Source organism: Giraffa tippelskirchi, chromosome 1 (genome assembly GCF_054371585.1).
Source record: "Giraffa tippelskirchi isolate mGirTip1 chromosome 1, T2T-mGirTip1v1.2.pri, whole genome shotgun sequence".
NCBI classification, from domain to species: Eukaryota; Metazoa; Chordata; class Mammalia; order Artiodactyla; family Giraffidae; genus Giraffa; species Giraffa tippelskirchi.
This window is the reverse complement of record NC_137275.1, coordinates 28,126,194-28,145,744: the sequence shown is the minus strand read 5'-3', so window position 1 is coordinate 28,145,744 and position 19,551 is coordinate 28,126,194. Positions and strand designations below refer to the sequence as shown.

The 19,551-nt window shown below is 40.1% G+C and overlaps 1 protein-coding gene across 6 annotated transcripts in view; it reads right to left on the bottom strand.

Moving 5' to 3' along the window:
* ADAMTS3 (ADAM metallopeptidase with thrombospondin type 1 motif 3) overlaps positions 1-19,551 on the bottom strand; it is a 335,418-nt gene that overhangs the window by 228,097 nt on the left and 87,770 nt on the right. For 5 of the 6 annotated variants that reach the window (XM_081587060.1, XM_081587042.1, XM_081587070.1 and 2 more), the window contains one exon: positions 12,917-13,323. In XM_081587060.1, coding sequence (XP_081443186.1) covers positions 12,917-13,323 — 407 coding nt within the window. Of the gene's footprint in view, positions 1-12,916; positions 13,345-19,551 lie in introns of all 6 variants that reach the window. The other variant, XM_081587033.1, reaches the window with a different exon arrangement.

Below are 19,551 nucleotides of genomic sequence, written 5' to 3'. Positions count from 1 at the left end.
GGGTCCAAACTTTTCTTTGTGGACAAAATCACACAGGAGTAGCTGTAAAGGGACCATCTTCAGCCATGTTAAATTTGAGATGGCTATCTGACATCCATGTGGAGAAGCTAAATGTACAGCAGGACACATATCCAAGTCCAGAGGTCAGAGCAGAGGTCAGAGCCAGACACAGAGGGTTGTTACTGCTTTATGGTATTTGAAGCCATGAAATCACAAGAGATCATCTAGGCTGAGAGTGTAGATACAGCTCAGTGTAGTACTGAGATGGTGTATGGATGGACAAAGTATGGGACTGACTCATGAGAGCTCAAAAACTGTGATGGCCCCAGACTACTAAAGCTCAGGACAACTGGAGAACTCAAGGTCTCCATGTTGCCCCACAATACAATCCCACCACCAAAGGGAAAAGTAAAAGTCGCTCAGTCATGTCCAACTCTTTGCGACTTCGTGGAGTGGGTAGCCTTTCCCTTCGCCAGGGGATCTTCCCAACCCAGGGATCAAACCCAGGTCTCCCACACTGCAGGTGGATTCTTTACTAGCTGAGCCACAGGAAAGCTGAAGTATACTGGAGTGGGGAGCCTAGCCCTTCTCCAGTGGATCTTTTCAACCCAGGAATTGAACAGGGTCTCCTGCACTGCAGGCAGATTCTTTACCAACTGGGCAATCAGGGAAGCCCAAACAGTTCTCAAAAGCAAAGTGACGTTAGAAAATTGCAAGCACTTGGTAGTGACTATTGGTTACTGAAGAAATTAAAATGAGGATACACTTCAAAGCTCCTCCTACCATCGGGAGATCTTTGCATGAATCAAAAAAGGAATATAAGGATCAGACACATTAAGGTGTTTGTCCAAGTTCACAGTTTCTTTAAGTTTCTGTATTCTGCCAGAACTTGGCCTGGGAAGATGGCATTTCAAGGTTTCCAAGGTATATGTTGCCTCTGGGCAAGGGGACCAAGAGACGAAGTTGTAGTTGTGCACAGTTAATTCAATCTGGGACTGATGGGTGCTGAGTCAAACTGGCTGGGATGATAACTGGGCAGTGAGCAAGGGCCAAGACAGTACTACAGACCAAAAAAAAAGTTCCAATTCCCTTCTTAAGAAAGCAAGTCAGCTGGGAAAAGCCAGTATCCAGAATCATTGCACACAAACAAGAAACAGACAGTTGAGTTATGGTGTCTGGCACTAACTGGGAACGTGTTAGAAATGTAAACTTTCAGGTCCATCTACAGACCTACTAAATCAAAAACTCTGAGGTGGCTATAAGCAAGCTGTGTTTTAACAAGCCCTCAGGAGATCCTGATACACACTAAGATTAGAGGCCCCTTGGGGAAAACAATGACTCTCAGCTTTGGTTGCATCTACCTCAAATGTAACCTATGAGAACTGTCCCAGGGAAATGACTGCATCAACAGAGCCATCACACATTCCTGTGCTGGGGTAACTCGGTACTCCTCCTACAACGTAGCCAACGCACAGTCTTCTGCTCTTAATATTTTATAAAAGTATAAATGTTTCTCTCTCTACATATATACACATATATATACATATACACATACGTATGTAGATCGAGAGATAGGTAGGTAGGTAGATAGACAGATTTCTCTCTACACTGATTATGTCCACATTTCATTAACAGTTAAGCTATTAATCTCCCAAAACGGTAACAGAAGTTGGGTCCTTTGGAGCCTTCTAGAACACAGGATTTGTTCATAGTTCGTGGATTTAAAATAAATTTAAAAAACAGAAAGAGCATATTAGAGAGTAACCATATCTCTAAAGTGGCACTCATACATGCAATTTCCATTCCCAACCATAATAAGTGAATAATGATGAGTAGGAAGCAATGATTTCTTCCGTGGCCAGGAACGCACTGTCCACAAGGATAAAGAGAACACAAACTTAGTTACAGAGTTACAGAACATTAGTTCTAGAAGGAATCTCTGGAAACTTAGAGTCAACAGTTTCCTAATTTTAGATCTCTGGGCTTCTAGGAACCAGTGGAGGCAACAATTCAGATCTGGCAATGACTGTCACTGTGTCATAGGTTGAAAAAACAGTACAGGTTTATGAATAATTAAACCTTTTTACTGGAAAAGATCAACAGCCAGTATAAAGAGAGTATAATTCATACTTATTAGAAACTTTGACCAGCAATGTTGTATATTTTTGATCATTAACATGTAAAATTGTTAATTACTTAATAAATACTTTATCTAGTTTACAAAGTATTTCAAAACATAAGACTGAAAAGGCAGAACAAAAAGAATCACTGATCTCATTCAAACCCCTAATTTTTAAGTATGGAGAAGAGTAAGAAGGTAGTTTCATGGGTACAGTTCAAATTTCAAAACATCCTCATAGGTTAACATGTTTCTAAAATTTTTCCAAGCATAGCATATAAAAACGTGCCTGTCCTTGAAATTTTTAGATTAATGGTTAGGATCTAGGACCAATATAAAAGGCTCAGAGACTTCCTACATGATTATGCTAAGTCTGGGTGTGGTACCATAGATTAAGCCAAAGGTGACCATGACATGCAGCTGACCAAATAGAATCAGAGATCTTACAGTGACTTAATTTTATCTGGATACATTTCACTATGACTGGTCTGCTTTTTTGTCTGGGCAGCCAGTTACTATCATCCTCAAGCTGGGTATGAAAAATAAAGGACTATATGAAGCCAAGCAGGAAAGCATGATATAGTGGCACTCTATAAGTGAGATCAAATATCCTGCAAGCCCAAAGTAAGTATTACTCCAAGATTTTAATCACTATGTTAAACGCACATTGTTTTACAGATAATGCTAAATAAAACGTTTCCCACTGTGTTTGGGTTGCTAACATTTACAGAATCTCTTACTAGGTGCTGTTCTTCATTTTCTCTTAGGCCTTACATGCTCAGACTGGGTCCTGCTATGTTCTTATAACACCCAAGCATCCACTTTTAGAGACATCACCAGACAGAAATAGGCCTTCCAGAAATGTTTTATATTGGAATTGGAAAGTCCTATCAGCTAATCAAAAAACTCAATAAAGATCCCAAAAGTCTACTCTGATAATGCCATTTAAGTTTAAAAATGCATTTTATAGCAATTGGAGCTAGGGACCCACCATGCCACATTTATCCCCACCCCCACCTCCCACAATTGCCTTTATAGACTTGTAGAAAATGCTGTATGTTTTTTTTTCCCAAGTAAAACTTTAGACTGGAAACAAAAAGAGATATAAGATAGCATATTAACTACCATCAACAAATAAAAGAGATATGAGATAAGATATGAAAACTAGACTCTGAACAACAGCAGCATATACCATCTAATGCCATGGACTCTTTATTGTTATGCCATAATGTCTTACTCTGAGATTCATAATTTAAAATACTGACCAAAATGAAAAGCCTGAGAGGTATGTTAAAATTATGACCTATGCCTCATTAACTCCATTCCAGCCAGGGTATGGGCTCTATCACACCACTAAGGGGAACTGTTTCCTAAAGCAGAAGGAGTGTATTGTGTGATGCACTGAATGAATGAGTGTTCAAGCGCAAGTAACTGAAGTTTTATAATAATAACAACAAGAGGTCCATCATAGATAGTATACCTGTGTCAACTACGAAGAATCTAATACATGGAATAAGATACTTTCACTTTATATTTCTAAGTAGAATCTAAGGAAGAACTTTCTATATGGCAGAGCTACATATTAATAAGATGGAAAGTAGTGAGCTTCTCATCATTAGAAGTCTTCAAGAAAGCACAGATTAGAGTACCCCTCAGAGAAGATGATGCTAAAGGAGCCCTGCATGAGCTGAAGAAGGTCATCTAAAAGTTACAGGATTTTTACCAGAGTATTCACTTCACAGAAGACTATTTTCCATGTTAGGTCACATGCTGAGTTGAATAACTGCAGCACTTTTTTTTTAACTTTGCAAACTTAATCATAAGACAAAAAGCATAGTTGAGCTTTTTATTCTAAACAGTTTTTTTTTCAATTCACTGTTGTAGACTGACAATAATAAAACTGCCCTTTTAAATTGTATTTCTGATTAATCTCTCTATATTTCTAACAGTATTAAAAATATACAAGCTAATTCATGTCATGGCCTCCGTTAACCACCCATGCTGTGAGGAGCATATTTAGGTAACTTGGGGTGATAGAACTGTTATTTGAGTGCCATTCCCACTCTGCACCAACTCTTAACACCTAACAACAAATTTTGCAACTGGTATTTGAAGCAAAATATTTAATTAAACATTGATTTTTCTATAGTTTTTCATATATATGGGTACATATATATGTTTGTATGCATATAAACATAGGCATGCATATATATATTTCTATACATACACATATACATTTGGTAGATATGATAAATGACATAAAATAAAATGAGATTTAACACTGAAATCAACTCATTCATTGACAGGGTTATCCTGGTGTGTCTTGTTTTTTGAAAGTTCGGTAAACTTAACCAAATTACTCTTTAGGCTGTAAGCAAAAATCACTAAAACAACATTAGAAATATTCCTTTGAGAATAGAAAGAAGTAAGGGATAGGAACATACAGTCAACACAGTAAGAAAGTGAGGAGAACACTTCAGATGGAAGAAATTTTAGCCATAGAAGGAGATTAAATGAGGCACTTAATTCACCAAATTTAAAAGAGTGAAGGACCCAGATGATGGGAGAAGTCAGATTTTTCAAAATCAACTTTCTTAACCTTCTTAGAAAAAATTTGGGGAACAAATTCCAGAAAAAAAAGCTACTGAGAAAAATATCTCTCTAAACTCCAGAGAAAAAGCTCCATGACTTCAGCAAAAACTTTCTACAAAGAAAAGCAACATAATTAAGGAATACAAATCTTGCCTTCCTCTCATCCTGAATGTCCATGCAAGCATGTCATTATCAAGTACAGTCACTGAATTTGGTCTTAATATACATCTCTAGGATCTACCCTCCTTTTTTGTCTCTCTCTCCCTCTTGCATTAAACTTGCTCCTGTGCAAGCATGCACACTCAGTTGCTTTGGTTGTGTCTCTTTGCGACCCCATGGACTGTATGTAGCCTTCCAAGCTCCTATGTCCATGGGATTCTCCAGGCAAGAACACTGGAGTGGGTTCCCATGCTCTCCCTCAGGGGTTTTTCCTGACCCAGGGATTGAACCCACATCCTCTGTGTTTCCTGCACTGCAGGTGGATTCTTTACCACTGAGCCATAGGAGAAGCTGCAGTTGCTCCTTCATTCAGCTAAACACTGACCAACTACTTTGGCTCGCCCATGTATGCACTACATATATTACAAAGTTCATGAAATCTGCTCACTCCATCCTCTCTTCATGTTTATGGCCATCACAAATATCTCCTACTTTCCTCAGAGGCTCTTCCTCTTACCCATCCCCACCCTCTGCCATCATCAGTGGTCACTTTAACATACATGGTTATCTTTCCAGTTGTCTGGGATCACAAATACTGCTTTCTCCAGGAAGCCTTCTACCACCCTTCCAGGCATAAATAATCTTTCCACCACCTGGATTCTCACATTTCATCTACTCTAGTCTTGGAGCATATAAAACATTCCTCCTTGTACTTTAGTTCTATTTTTGCATATCTTATATCTAGTGCTCCTGGAAGACAAAGGTTATGCCCAGCTTACCTCACTATTACCCACAGCAATCAGTCTAGCGCTTTACATATCCTAGCTCTTCCAAAAGCTTTATTAACTTGATCAGTATTCCTAGAAGCAAAGATGCAGTCACACGATTAACAGTTTTTGCAGTCAAGGACCTTAAGGCTGGGTTTAGTTTGCAAGAACTCTGGGACCTCAAAGCCTAATTATACTCAAAGGTGTCATATCAATATCTTGCTGTGCTTTTGTTCTTGTTTTAATAATAATTTACTGAGAAGAAGAAGAAATTAAAGATGCAGTCAGCACTATTTTCACAGTTCTTAAATTATTTTGAGTATCCTTAAAAATCTATATTAGAGTTATAATGAAGTCCTAGTTGCCATGGCACTGAGAAGAATAGGAAGCATTACTTCTCAGGTCAACTTTCCCTCCCCTTTTATTTATTTTCTGTTTTCCATTCCTATACAAAGACGTGAAACACCACATTTAGTTTTCCCCAATTTTTAGCTCACCCTTAATTTTAAAATGTACTATATCAAAGTTAGAGAAGGTAATGGGAAATAAATCATAATCAACTTGATGTAAATAAAATCATAAGCTGAAGGGGCTTCCTGGTGGTTCAGTGGTTAAGAATCTGCCTGTCAATGCAGGGGACACGTGTTCAATCCCTGGTCTGAGAAGATCCCACATGTCATGAGGCAACTAAACCCATGCACCACAGCTACTGAAGCCCGAGCACTCTGTAACCTGTGCTCTGCAACAAGGGAGTAGCCCCCACTTGCAAGAACGAAGACCCAGTGCAGCTGAAAATACAAATAAATAAAATAAACATAAACTGAACAAGTGGTACTCATAAACATGAACAGTTTATATCAGCTACAAAATAACTATTAAAAAGAAGTATTTCAAAATCACACAAGAGACATATAGCCAAAAATTTTGCAAAAGGCTTGACACGTGAATAATTCTGGATTTACACAAATTAAGTGCAAAATGTGAAAACGATCGATGCTAAATCTTTCCACTTCACCACAGATAAGCACAACCAGGCTGCCTGCCTGAGAAGGAAGGCAGGGTAGGAAATGTAACCAACAGCCCAGATCCAGCACAGGCAGGATTAATACTGTCAGCTCCCATGGGGCCAAATCTCAGGTAAGAAGCAAGGAGGCTTATCACTGGTTCTCCCAAACTAGTTAAACTAGAGGACTCATAGCCACTTTTTCCTTTCTACTTATGCAAATAAAAGGGTATAGGTGCTTTGAGCATCTTCTAACCCCTCATTGCTAAAAAAGCCTGGTGTAGGTGGCTGGAAGTGAAATGAGGTTTCAGTCCTTTGTTCTCCAGACCTACTAAGGTGTCTTAAATCAGCATGTACATGGTTAAGACACAAAACTCCCTCTGTCCCATCAGTAAAATACACATCTTCCATGGACAAGTTCCTTGGGGAAAAAAAGGTGGGAGAAGACTGGCTTTTAGAGATCAGGTTCTCCTCATAAAAGCAGACGTTCAAATGTCAACATATAAAGATCAGTCTTTGAAAACTCTAAATCCACTATAAATAGCTACGGATTTGTATCTATTTTTAGTATCAAACCTTTCATTTACCAGATTGAGTCGTATTTATAATCACTAGTCAAATATTCTCAATCCCAGGCACACTGGCTCACAATACTGTTTAAAAAAGACTTTTTAAAAAGTGCCTCTGCAGCTAGACTTACTGAAATAGGCATAGAGAGGACATGTTTCTGAAGGGACCAAATCCCAAAGCAGAAGTCTTAAGGCAGGGAAGTCTGAAGGCTGTTTTCTTTATAAGTTTGTGGTTGTCCACAAAGACTTCATTTGGCCATGCCCCAAATCTAAAAAGGGTAAATTACCTCCACTACTAATCAGATGTGACTATCACATATTTTAGAAAAGAGGTTTTGCCTATGGCTCCCAAGTTTCAAGCTTCCAAGACTCCCTAACCTAATAGTGGAGAGTCCCTATTAGAAGCCTCAGGATGGCTAAGAGTGGTCTCGAGTAAGAACAAGGCAGGAGGAAGAGGAGTTAGGGAGAAAAAAAAAAAAACAAACCCGTGTTTTCAGTGGCCTTTCTTGAGTTTATCCATTTTACATATTATTTTATTAGATAACCCCTAGTGACTTCATTTGAGAAGGGCCTGGCAGCCCGCGCCAGTATTCTTGCCTGGAGAATCCCAGGGACAGAGGAGCCTGGCAGGATTTAGTCCATAGCGTTGCAGAGAGTCAGACAACTGAAACAACTTAGCACGCACGCACACACAGTGATTTCATTTGGAGGAAGAATTTCAAATGTTCCAAAATATTGAAAATTTCTGTCCTCAATAAGCTGCCTTGATCATGAAGTCAGCCCACAAGGAAATCACTGAGTTGGATAACCCAAAATAGCCATCAGCAGTCAGTTCTTCCACTCTCAACCAGTTTCCGCTTATGACAATCCAGAGCAATTAACAACAGGATATTGTTCTCACGAGTCTAGAAAAATCCAGTTCCCTTATGTTATGAACACATGACATAAAGACTACTAACCAAATAACCCTTTATTTTGGCAAATTTGAAGACCACAAAATATGATTGTGAGCCACCACTACTCACAGGGGAGATTTAATAGTGTTACATGGCAAATGCCAGGGCTCTGTGGAATAAAGAAAGCTATTTTCAGCTGGAATTCTCAGCCAGAAGGATCTTCCCACTCAGAAGTGTGTGAAATGCCTGCCATCACCATGACCCCTGACCACTGGACTCTCACTGCAGAGATGCAGAAGCAGAAAGGTAACACACGTCAATGGCCTCCAGCCAAAGACCACTAGGAACTCATCTGCAGTTGACAAGCTGGGTTTATTATGTTGCCAGGAGCCAGAACACACACCAGAGGGAAGCATAAGCATCTCAGTAAGAGCGTTTTAGAAAGAACCTATTAACAGGATTTAGGCTTTGGCAGGGTAATTTGGAGAAGGATCTAGAGAATTGAGCTTTTTAAAAATTGAACGCTGTCAGAAAACAAAGACAACTCCATGACTGAATACCATAACAATTCTCACCTACAAGTAGGGCATACTAGAGCAGACATAAAGCTGTAATTGGTAAAGAATTAGCTATCATTCATAAAAGATAATCTTGACAAAGATTCAAAAAAGGTCATGTTAGACAGAACAGAACGGTTCCTGGCCACAGTGGGTGAAAATCACTGTCAGTTCCTTCACGCAGAACACTTTGATGTTGATTTCAGAAACGCACAGAATAATATTTTAGATATCATGTATATCTATGTCTGGGCTTCCCTGGTGGCTCGGGTGGTAAAGAATCTGCCTGCAATGCAGGAGACCTAAATTTGATCCCTGGGTTGGGAAGAGCCCCTGGAGAAGGGAATGGCTACTCACTCCAGCATTCTTGCCTGGAGAACCCCAGGGACAGAAAAGCCTGGTGGGCTACAGTCCATTGGGTCGTAGAGTCAGACACGAGTCAGACATCTTTTTTATATCACATTCTAGACCTTGGCTCTGCATATGTTACTTAAGGCAATTTTCTGCCTTCCTCCATAATGTCCAAGTTAAGGGAGCTCTCCTGTGATCATTTCATAGTTACCTGGAATACGTAGTATTCAGTCAAGTTTCTGATGTTCAGAGGAATAGGAACAGCTAAGTATTACTACTTGCTTTTCAAACTATCTGGGGTAAACAGTTTCTTTTCTCCCCAATTGGCCTCAGGCTGATAATTTTGTAAAATACAAGGAAAACTAATTACTAGGGGAAAAAAAAAGACACAAAACAGCAGCCTCAGGTTTTTTGTTTTTTTTTTTTTACTGTTAGGTCCAACACAAATATAATAACTATGTCAAAGTGTCATAAAGTTTCTTTATATAGTCACACCTTCAGTATTTATCTTGACCTGGGACTATGGACACTCTTTGAGCAGTACTATTATTTTATTTTTATTTTTTTTACAAATCACAGCCTTCTGTTTAATATAAATTAATTCTGTCTCAGACCTATCTACTTCAAACATATCTAGTTTGCCACAAGGTAGAATTAGAGAAGGAGAAGGCAATGGCACCCCGCTCCAGTACTCTTGCCTGGGAAACCCCATGGACGGAGGAGCCTGGTAGGCTGCAGCCCATGGGGTCGCGAAGAGTCGGACACAACTGAGCGACTTCACTTTCACTTTTCACTTTCATGCACTGGAGGAGGAAATGGCAACCCACTCCAGAATTCTTGCCTGGAGAATCCCAGGGACGGCGGAGCCTGGCGGGCTGCCGTCTATGGGGTCGCACAGAGTCGGACACGACTGAAGCGACTTAGCAGCAGCAGCAGCATTAGAGAAAAAGAGGTAAGGGGTTTTCACTCAGGGAAAAGGCCATGGTAAGAGCGTCCCAATCTCAGTGAAAATAAATACCTATGGCTGCTCCCTATGACTAAGAGTTTCAAAAGACCCATGTAGATAATCAGATCACAGGAATCCCATCGACAATAATTTACAGTAGGCCCATTCAGGTAGGGCTTCACTGGCATTCTCTTCCATAGCAGGAGACTTCACTTCATCTTGCTGAGCAGAGATGTTCCCATTGGCATTTTTAGGCCAGGAGGGGCTCTGCTTTCGACTAAGACAACTTAGATTTGGTTATAATCCTAGAGCTTCCCAGGGAAATGGCTTTCTAGCCCATCAGCTTAATCCTCAGGCATCTATGTGATCTCAGTAGCCCTGTTTCCCTTCCTAAGGTCAAGAAGGTCAAACTTAAATCCCCTACACAGCAAGTTAAAGGAACAAAAAAGGGTTTAAGAATCTGCTAATTAGCCAAGTTTATTTACATTCACATCAGTTTTACTTCCTACTTCATCTCAGCTAAGGTGCTTATTCTATCCAATGCAATTTTAAGAATTTGTCCCCAGCTTAATGAAGTAGAAGGAAATGGCAACCCACTCTGGTACTCTTGCCTGGAAAATCCCATGGATGGAGGAGCCTGGTAGGCTACAGCCCGTGGGGTCGCAAAGAGTCGGACACGACTGAGCGACTAAACTAAACTAATGAAGTAGTAGTCATCACTCTACTGATCTGCTCTCTATTACCGAGCTTCTAGTCCTGCCATCATCTTTATTCTTCCTCCATAGCTGCTATGAGCTGCAAACTCTAAAAAGCCTTCTGTTTAGGTACACCCGCACAGTCAGCACTGCCTGCTATGGGCTGGACTCTTCTCTTCTCCAAGATCAAGCTCAAGACCTGAGCCACGTATGCCTGGTTAGAAACTCTGTCCCCATTCATAAAATCTCTCCAGAAGATACTTCCCTTTATCACAATTTTTTTAAGTTGAACATAATTCTAGTATGCGTGTGTGTGTGTGTGTGTGTGTGTGTGTGTGTGTATACATACATGTATACCAGATATTTTGACACTTAAAATCTATGACATATTTAACCTCTTTGAGCTCCATTAGAATGGTAATAATGACCATTCCTTTCATCATTTCACAGTGCCTGGAACAGCGCTTGCCCAGAATTGACTTCTCAGAAATATGTTTTAATTAATGAAAGGATCAAAGAATGGAACAAATAAATACACTGGTTGAGCTGTGCACACACACACAAACATACACACTATGTCAATGTACACATGTCAACAGTTAACACCATACCTTAAAAATGAGAAAGCAATCCTAATAATTATATTCTTACTTTATACCTATTTTCCTCTTCCTTACAACTATTGCCCTATATTTCTGTATCTATGATTAGATCATTTGACATGTACAGTAAGAAAAACACTGACTGCTAAGTCAGGTTTAAAAATTCACTATGATAACCCATTAAAATAATTTTCTTGCCTTTTGCCTTCTTTAAACTGATTTTCATGTTTCAAATCTCCTGGTCCAAGCTTCAATCTTAACCAGGGAGATAAAAAGTGTGTAATCTTTTTATGCTATAAAACTTAAAAACAGCATTGAATTAAGTTTTATACTCAATATATTTTACTTAGAAGTATTATAAAATAGTACCTTTTATGTAACTTATTTCCTTTTATACTCTAGTAGCGTTGAACCAAGCTCTTAGTGAATATTTTAAACTTTGTCTTCTAGAAGATGTTTTCTTTCTATTGTTTCAGTCAGTGACTTAGTTAAGTGAGATCTATAAACATTTGTGTGGAATGAGAAGAATCTCAGAGACCCCTTCTGTCTTCAAACCCCATAGCACGGTCTAGCACCAAATGTGATGCTGTGAATCTTAAACTGACAGGGTCCAACTAGGAGACCTGCCACACACGCTCTATTCAGTTTTCCCTTCAGGCTTCTAAAGCCCTATAGAACATCTAGAGGCAGTACAAGACCCCCACATAAAGCCTGCAACCATGAACCCACCAGCCTTGAGTAAAAAATATGGCATCATAACTCCTTTGGGTTGTGCTTATGCGTTAAGAGGATAGTAGCAGAAGACTCAAGGTACTGTTAGGGGACCAGCCAAGGTAGAAGGAATGCAAGGATTGTTTTGAGAACTCCCAGAAGAAAGACAAAACAAAGAGAATAGCTGTGAACTCCCAAGAAACAGCAGCCTGGCAACCACAGAAAGAAAAATGGTTGCTCTTTTAGAACAAAGGCTTGGAGTCAACTATGAATGGAAGAGGCATAAACATTGACACACTTTTCAAATAACATCTGGAGATACAAGACAAAAACATTTCATGTCTTCAGAGCTTGCGACGAAGGGTCAGTTACTACTTGCCTCAACCACAAAAGTGAAGAACACTATGTGGGTATTTCATTGAAAAGCAAGAGAAAATGAATCAAAGCCACCATACAGAGAGAACTACACCTCAGGTTCCTACAGTAATGCTATCTTAACAAATTCTGACAGAGAAGCACCTTGTTTCCCATTTTGGCATTCTGAGGAGGGTGCAAAAGAAGGCTTTCTAAATATTTTCTTTAATAAAATACCTAATGTTTCCTCATAAGAAGGGAAATACTATCATTATGAAGGAATCTATGCTTCTTTAAAATGGTGTCAGGATGATTTTAAAGAAATAAGGAAATAAAATTCCCAATGTGACGCAAGTGGACATATAAGCAAAGAATGCTAAAATAGTTGTCTTTGGTTTCTTAGACTAATGTCTTCGTGTCAAAATGAAGCCAAAGCCCACATCTGTGACAGTGAAATGCTTTCTCATGTTTCTTCCTGAACTCGAAATATAATAATGAGGCTTTCTTTCCACCTCTACCTTCCAAACCATGCTGCAGCCATGCTGCACTCCCAAACACCTGCAAACACACAGACACAAAAGGCAAGGAGTCTTACCAGACCATCACAGTTGCTAATGGCAACAGAGGTTCCTGGAATGTCCATGATGTCACCAACATAAGCACAGTTGGCCTGCAAAGGCTCTGTTTTCCAGACTCTCTCCGAAGTACTTCCTGGGTGATGTGCATTAATGGGGTCGGTTATATCCCCAAGCGCCGGAGACGCCTCCTGCCATTCCACCACAGCACCAGGAGCTACCAGCTGAGTGTTGGGCTTCAGTCGCAGATGAAAATCTCTTCCAAATGCTGTGATGTTAAAGAACAACTGCTCAGAGTTGGAAGACACGTCCCTCGTTGACCTCTTTTTGTGATTTGCAGAAAGAATATGGGAGAGATAGTGTCCTTCAAAATTTGTGCTGACTGGAGTCACCAGCTCATACTCTCTCTGTCTCTTTATTGGTAAATCTGTGGGGTGAAAAAACAGAACTGTAGAACCCTGTGTAACAAGAGAACAGAGGAGGATGTAACACGGGCATCAAGGGCCCACCTCACAAGACCACACCTCAACTTGCATAATAAATATATTCTTGAATCACCTCATAAGCAGTAAGTTTTGAGAACTCAAATCATTTCTCAAACACATTTAGGTAACTCTGTGTTAAATGAATCATTTTTTTTTTAATTTTTAAAAAATTTCACTACGTGTGAATACTCATCTCATTTATGTGTTTGAGAATATTAATAAGTTTTCATAAATTGTATCAAGCTTGCTTATAATCAAGACATACACTCAATTAATGTATCATTGGCATAACTGATAGCTGCTACAGACTTTTAACAAAGTTGCTACTACATAGAAGATATTTTTCCTAATTGCTTTAATTTTTTCCTTGTAAGAATCCTAGAATTTATACTTATCACAATACTTTTGTATATTAAACACAATGTACTTTGTGCTGTATCTACCACTGGCCTGTAATTTATACACTGTAGTTTATGGTGCTGCAGTTTATACATATTTTTCCACCATACCAACCCTCATAAGCATACTTCACAGGTGAGGAAACTGAGATTCAGGAGGTGTGTGTCCAAGGTCACATAACTGTGAAGCTCAGCTATATCTTCACATCACACTCCAAAGCCCACACACTCCCTCTGCTTCATCATGTTTGTGTCCCATAAATCACAGATCATTTTCAGCAAATGAGGAGGATGGAGTAAAAACAACCATCTACAAGTTGAATACAGAAGTACTGGTTAGTCAAGAGCAAATAGCACTGTTATTTTGCACCATATTCCTTACACAGGAAAGACCCTCATTTGAATACGAATTCAATATTAAGGGTCCACTTCATAACATGGGTGGCCACTCACATGTTTAACTGAATTGAACAAGTAGAACTTAACTGTTTAGCCAAGTTTAGCCAAATGTGAGTATTGTGTCTGCTGAAATGCAAACATCCTCGGGAAAGACAACACATTAAATGAACCATTTCTTCCTTAACAGAAACAATTTTGAAGGTGGAAGGAAACAAGTAGGGCAACAAGGATGAAGAAAGAACACATGGAAAGGAAAATCTAAGAGCATGAATTTAAAAGTTCTCCACCTTCATAATTCTAGCCTCAGACTAGCCCTGTAGGTATGACAAAGTAGGTATGAAAAAAAGTGTATGATTCACAAAGATTCCTCACCTATGGAAGCTTCATGATGTTATCTAATACATTAGCATATCAGACCTATAAATGAACCTACAACCTATGTTCTTAAAGTATTTTATAAAATCACTGTGACAGGTGAAGTAGCTCAATTGTGTCCATCTCTTTGAGATCCCATGGACTGTAGCCCACCAAGCTCCTCAATCCATGGAGTTTTCCAGACCAGAATGCTGGAGCGTGTTGCCATTTCCTTCTCCAGGGTATCTTCCTGACCCAGGGATCAAACTAGGGTCCTCCGCATTGCAGGCAGACTCTACCATCTGAGCCATCAGGGAATCCCATAAAGTGAAAGTCACTCGGTCATGTCCGATTCTTTGTGATCCCATGAACTATACAGTCGTTGGAATTCTCCAGGCCAGAATATTGGAGTGGGTAGCTCTTCCCTTCTCCAAGGGATCTTCCCAACCCAGGGATCGAACCCAGATCTCCTGCATTGCAGGTGGATTCTTTACCAGGTGAGCTACCAGGCAAGCCCCAAGAATCACTATGTTTTCATTATTTTCCTACTTTCTAAATAACTCAAACAACATGTAAAGTACCAGAAGAGAAATGAAGGTATTTTGCAACCTGGAAATTCCTTAAGTGCATGTTTGTTACCATTACACCACTTATAATGACCAGTGCATTTAAACATAATACCTGTTTTTATCAGGTGTATACAGCAAATGACACAGTTGTACATATTTACCAGGCAGAGAAGGAGTGAGGAGGGTCATATCAGAGAGTAAAGTGAAGCCTGCTTCCAGGGAACAGAAGCAACCCAATTCCTGCCTTTCTACAGGCTCTCTACACCACAAAGACCCACACTAGGCGTTGGTGTATGCACCGACACACAGATTCAGTCTCCCTTACAACCAAATCCATGAGCACACTTTCATAAATTCTGGCTGAGAGAAAGAACTTGAAATTTGAGAGAATGAACTCAAGTGTCACAGAAGCAGGGTGATGGAGGGGGAAGTTTCCACAGGAAGGGATGAACGGGGCTGTTGGAGATGGACTGACACAGCCAACTCCAAATTAATTCCTGGAGGATAAGGAATTTCCCATTTAACTCAGTATTCCCAGTATCATCTCATACAAGACTTTGTCCCCGCCAGGGTCTCTTATCAGTAGGATATGTTTACTATGTGTGAGTTAGTAATGCAGGTAACTGAAGAACATTTGCTTCGTCTCTGCTGATCCACACACTGACTTAACTATCCACGGCCCAGGAGCAGATCGCCGCACCAATGATTCCAGTTGTAACTCTTTCTTTAACCATCAGTTTACTGTTTCGGGGAAAGGATGAACAACATTTCATTTTAATGCATGGATTTCTCATCTCCACTGAAGGGAATTTACACAACCAAAATCTAGACAATATACTGATGCCTGGATTAAGAAACTGAACAACTAAAAAATTTAGGAAAAATGCAGGGCGTCTCCTCCACACCCAAGAGGATACCCAGAGTTTCATGCTGACAGTAAACCATACATCCTAGATTTTCTGGGGTGAATCCATTTTTCCACTGTCAGACAATATGTTCTGAACTTTTATTAAAAATAAAGATGGTATGTTTGTATAGAGCTTTGTCTTCTCCAACTTGAAATAATAAACCATTCCTAAAATGTATACATAAGAAACACTTTTGAAATTAAACTCTGAATGAGTTATTTTCCAGGTGGGAATTAAAGAAAAAGATGCACTTAGTATTTCCTCAAGCTACCACCCCTCAGGACAGTAGTTAATGGAACTGACAAAGGAGCTACCCCGTCACCTGCCATTTATTACAGAATAAATACCAGGCACTGTGCTTTGTCCTGGAGAATACACCTTCTCTAATTCTTACAACAATCACAGTTGTTAGGTATTATTACCCTTAGTTTATAAATGAGAAAGCAGACCTAGAAAGCCTGACACATAGCAAACAAGCAGCCAAAGAAAATTTTCAATTCTGATCTTGACACTGAAGATCACACTCTCATTCAGAATAGAGGGAACATCTTGCTGGCAATTTCTAATTGAAGACCTGAGTTATAAAGGGAAACTACAAGAATGATGATGGCCTATCTGCAGCCAACCAACCAATTTTTCCTCTACTGCAGCTTCAAAAACTGTGTAAAAGGCTCTTAAATTCTAGGTCTTGGGGAGAAAAATAAAGGGATGGGTGGGTAAAGCTCAAAGTTATCAATGGTAATTAACCTCACGCTACAATCACATATGCAAACCAATGTTAATTTACTGCCCTCAGAAATGATACATTTCACAGTACCAAATACTTCCACAAAGCAATACAGTGTATGGTCAAGGAACAGATTATACTGTCAAAAAGCAGCAAGTCAACACATGAACTTGAGCAAGTTCTTTTTTCTAAAGGCTCAGCTTCCTCAATTGTTAACTAGAGGTTAGTAACAGTTCTAACGTCATAGGAGAGGTTTAAATGAGATTAAAATTTAAATCCAAAGGATTCTGTAAGTTTTAACTATTTTAACTTCACTGTAAATTAGCTACTTACTCAAATATTACCCACGTGCAATTTTAAAATGCAAAACTAGGGACTTCCCTGGTGGTCCAGTGGTTAAGACTCTGAGCTTCCAGTGCAAGGGGTGTGGGTTTGATCCCTGGTCTGGGATCTAAGATCCCACACCCCTGTGATGTAGCCAAAAAAGTATAAATAAAATAAAGTGCAAAACTCTACCACTGCCATCCAGGATGGCTGAAGGGCCACAGTTATAGGCATGTAAAGGTTTATGTGAGCCATAAGTTCCATAAGCACAGAGAGGAGCCTGAGCCATGGTAAAGCCACGCTGTGGTCACTAATTACCCAGGCATGACTCAGAAGCAGTGAATTTTGATACAACCCACTGGCATCTCTGCATGCCTGGTCCATCTTGCTCTCCTATCCCCAGTATGGATGAACTGTCTGTGGTCTTACTTAGGAGCAAAGCCTCCAGTTGTGTACACAACCTAGCCCGTCTTGCCTTTGCAAGACAGCTTCAACAACTGTCCTCTCTTTCTTTCCTCATCAATTTTCCCCATCACTAGATAATCCCCACCAGCAAATAAATAAGTTGCCATACTTCCCATCTTTAACAAACAAACAAAAACTTTCTTGATGCCACATCCATCTCTAGCTAACTTCCTATTACTTCGTTGCCCTTTATAGCAAAACATTTCAAAAAAATGACTGTATTAGATTTCTCCAAATCCTCTCTTTCCAATCTTGTTCTTTCTTGAACCCTGTCCAATCGTGCTCTTGTCAAAGTCACTAGTAACCCCACATTGCTAAAACCGATGGTCCAGACTCCATCTTCTTACTTGCTCTGTTTCTCTTTCCTAAGACACATTCCCTTTCTTTAGCTTCCAGAACACCATTCTCTACTGGTTCTCATCTTTTCCTTGGTGGTCTCCTCTTCTCACTCTCCCTTCTCACATCCCTCTGTTCTCATGACTGATACACACTGGAGTGCCACAAGACCTGGTCACAGACTCCTCCTCTGCATGTACCCTCCCTAGCATGGTGTATTCATTCTGTCTCATGAATGCGAATGCCTTCACCATTGTATATCTCCAGCCCAGGATTTCTCCATAAGCTCTTCTCTCATCAATTCAATGGCCCCTGGATCCTCTCGCTGTGCATAGTCACTAGGCACATCAAAACATCCAAAAGTAAACTTCCAACCTTCCCACTCCCAAACTTGCACCTCCTCACCATGTCAGTAGATGGCAACTCCATCCTCCCAGTTACTCAGACCAAAAACTCGACTAAATCATCCTTAATTCTTCTCACACCACACACAAAATCTTTTAACAAATTTTACTGACTCTACCTTCAAAATACATCCAGACTCATGACTGTTCATCACCTCCCCTACTGCTACCCTAGTCCAAACCAGCATGTTCCCCTTCACAAGTCGTCCTCAAACCAGAGCCAGAGGAATACAAATGGAAGATCATGTCACCCCTCTCCTCAAAACTCATTTCACTCACAGTAAAATGGCTCGCAAGTCCAGCACTGGGAATTCTCACATCTTAAGGTCACTGTGCTCACCATTTCCTCTGCCGAAGCATCTTCTCCTGACAACCGCGTGGCTCAGCCCTCCATGCCTTCAGGTCTTCACTTAAACTTGGCCTTCCTATTGAGGTCTTTCCTGACCCCAGGAACTGTCTCATTACTATCTTGCTTCTGCATTTTACTTTTCTCCACAAAACTTGTCACCATCTCACATACTATATATTTTATATATGTCTGTTTGATCACTTCTTAATGTGCATGCTTAGTCGCTCAGTCATGTCCGACTCTTTGCAACCCCATGGACTGTAGCCCACCAGGATTCTCTGTCTGTGGAATTCTCCAGGCAAGAATACTGGAGTGGGTTGCCATTCCCTTCTCCAAGGGATCTTCCCAACCCAGGGATCAATCCTGGGACTCCTGCATTGCAGGCAGATTCTTTACCATCTGAGCCACCAAGAAGGCCCTTTTCTTTATACCTGCTAGCATCCAAGCGTCAAGGGGTAGGAATTTGTATCTGCTCTCCTCACTATAGTTCTCCAGTGCCTAAAACTGACTCTAAAGTCGCCCAATAAATATCTGCGAATGAATAAATGAGAGCAACTTGAGCCTAAAGAAGCACCAAAAGTTAGAATGTGTCCTCTTTTCCCCAAACAGTAATTATCATCAAGTGATCGATGACAGCAAACCACAGAAGTTGTCATAAACCTCTGTAGCCCAAATCTGCTTAAAATGTGGGGGATATTTCTCACAGTGTCTGCTGGCCTATAAATTCAAACATTTCACAATATCCTGAACTTACATTTTAAGCCACTAAGAACAACAACAAAAGTGGATCTAATCATTAAAACAGACCTCCTGGAATGCAAACACAGAGCCCCTCATACTGAGGAACCAGAGGCAGGAAATTAGCCCCTCCTCTGCAATCCCTTTGGATATTCATAGAATTCTAACCACACAGTCAAAAATAAACAAGACCTTGAAA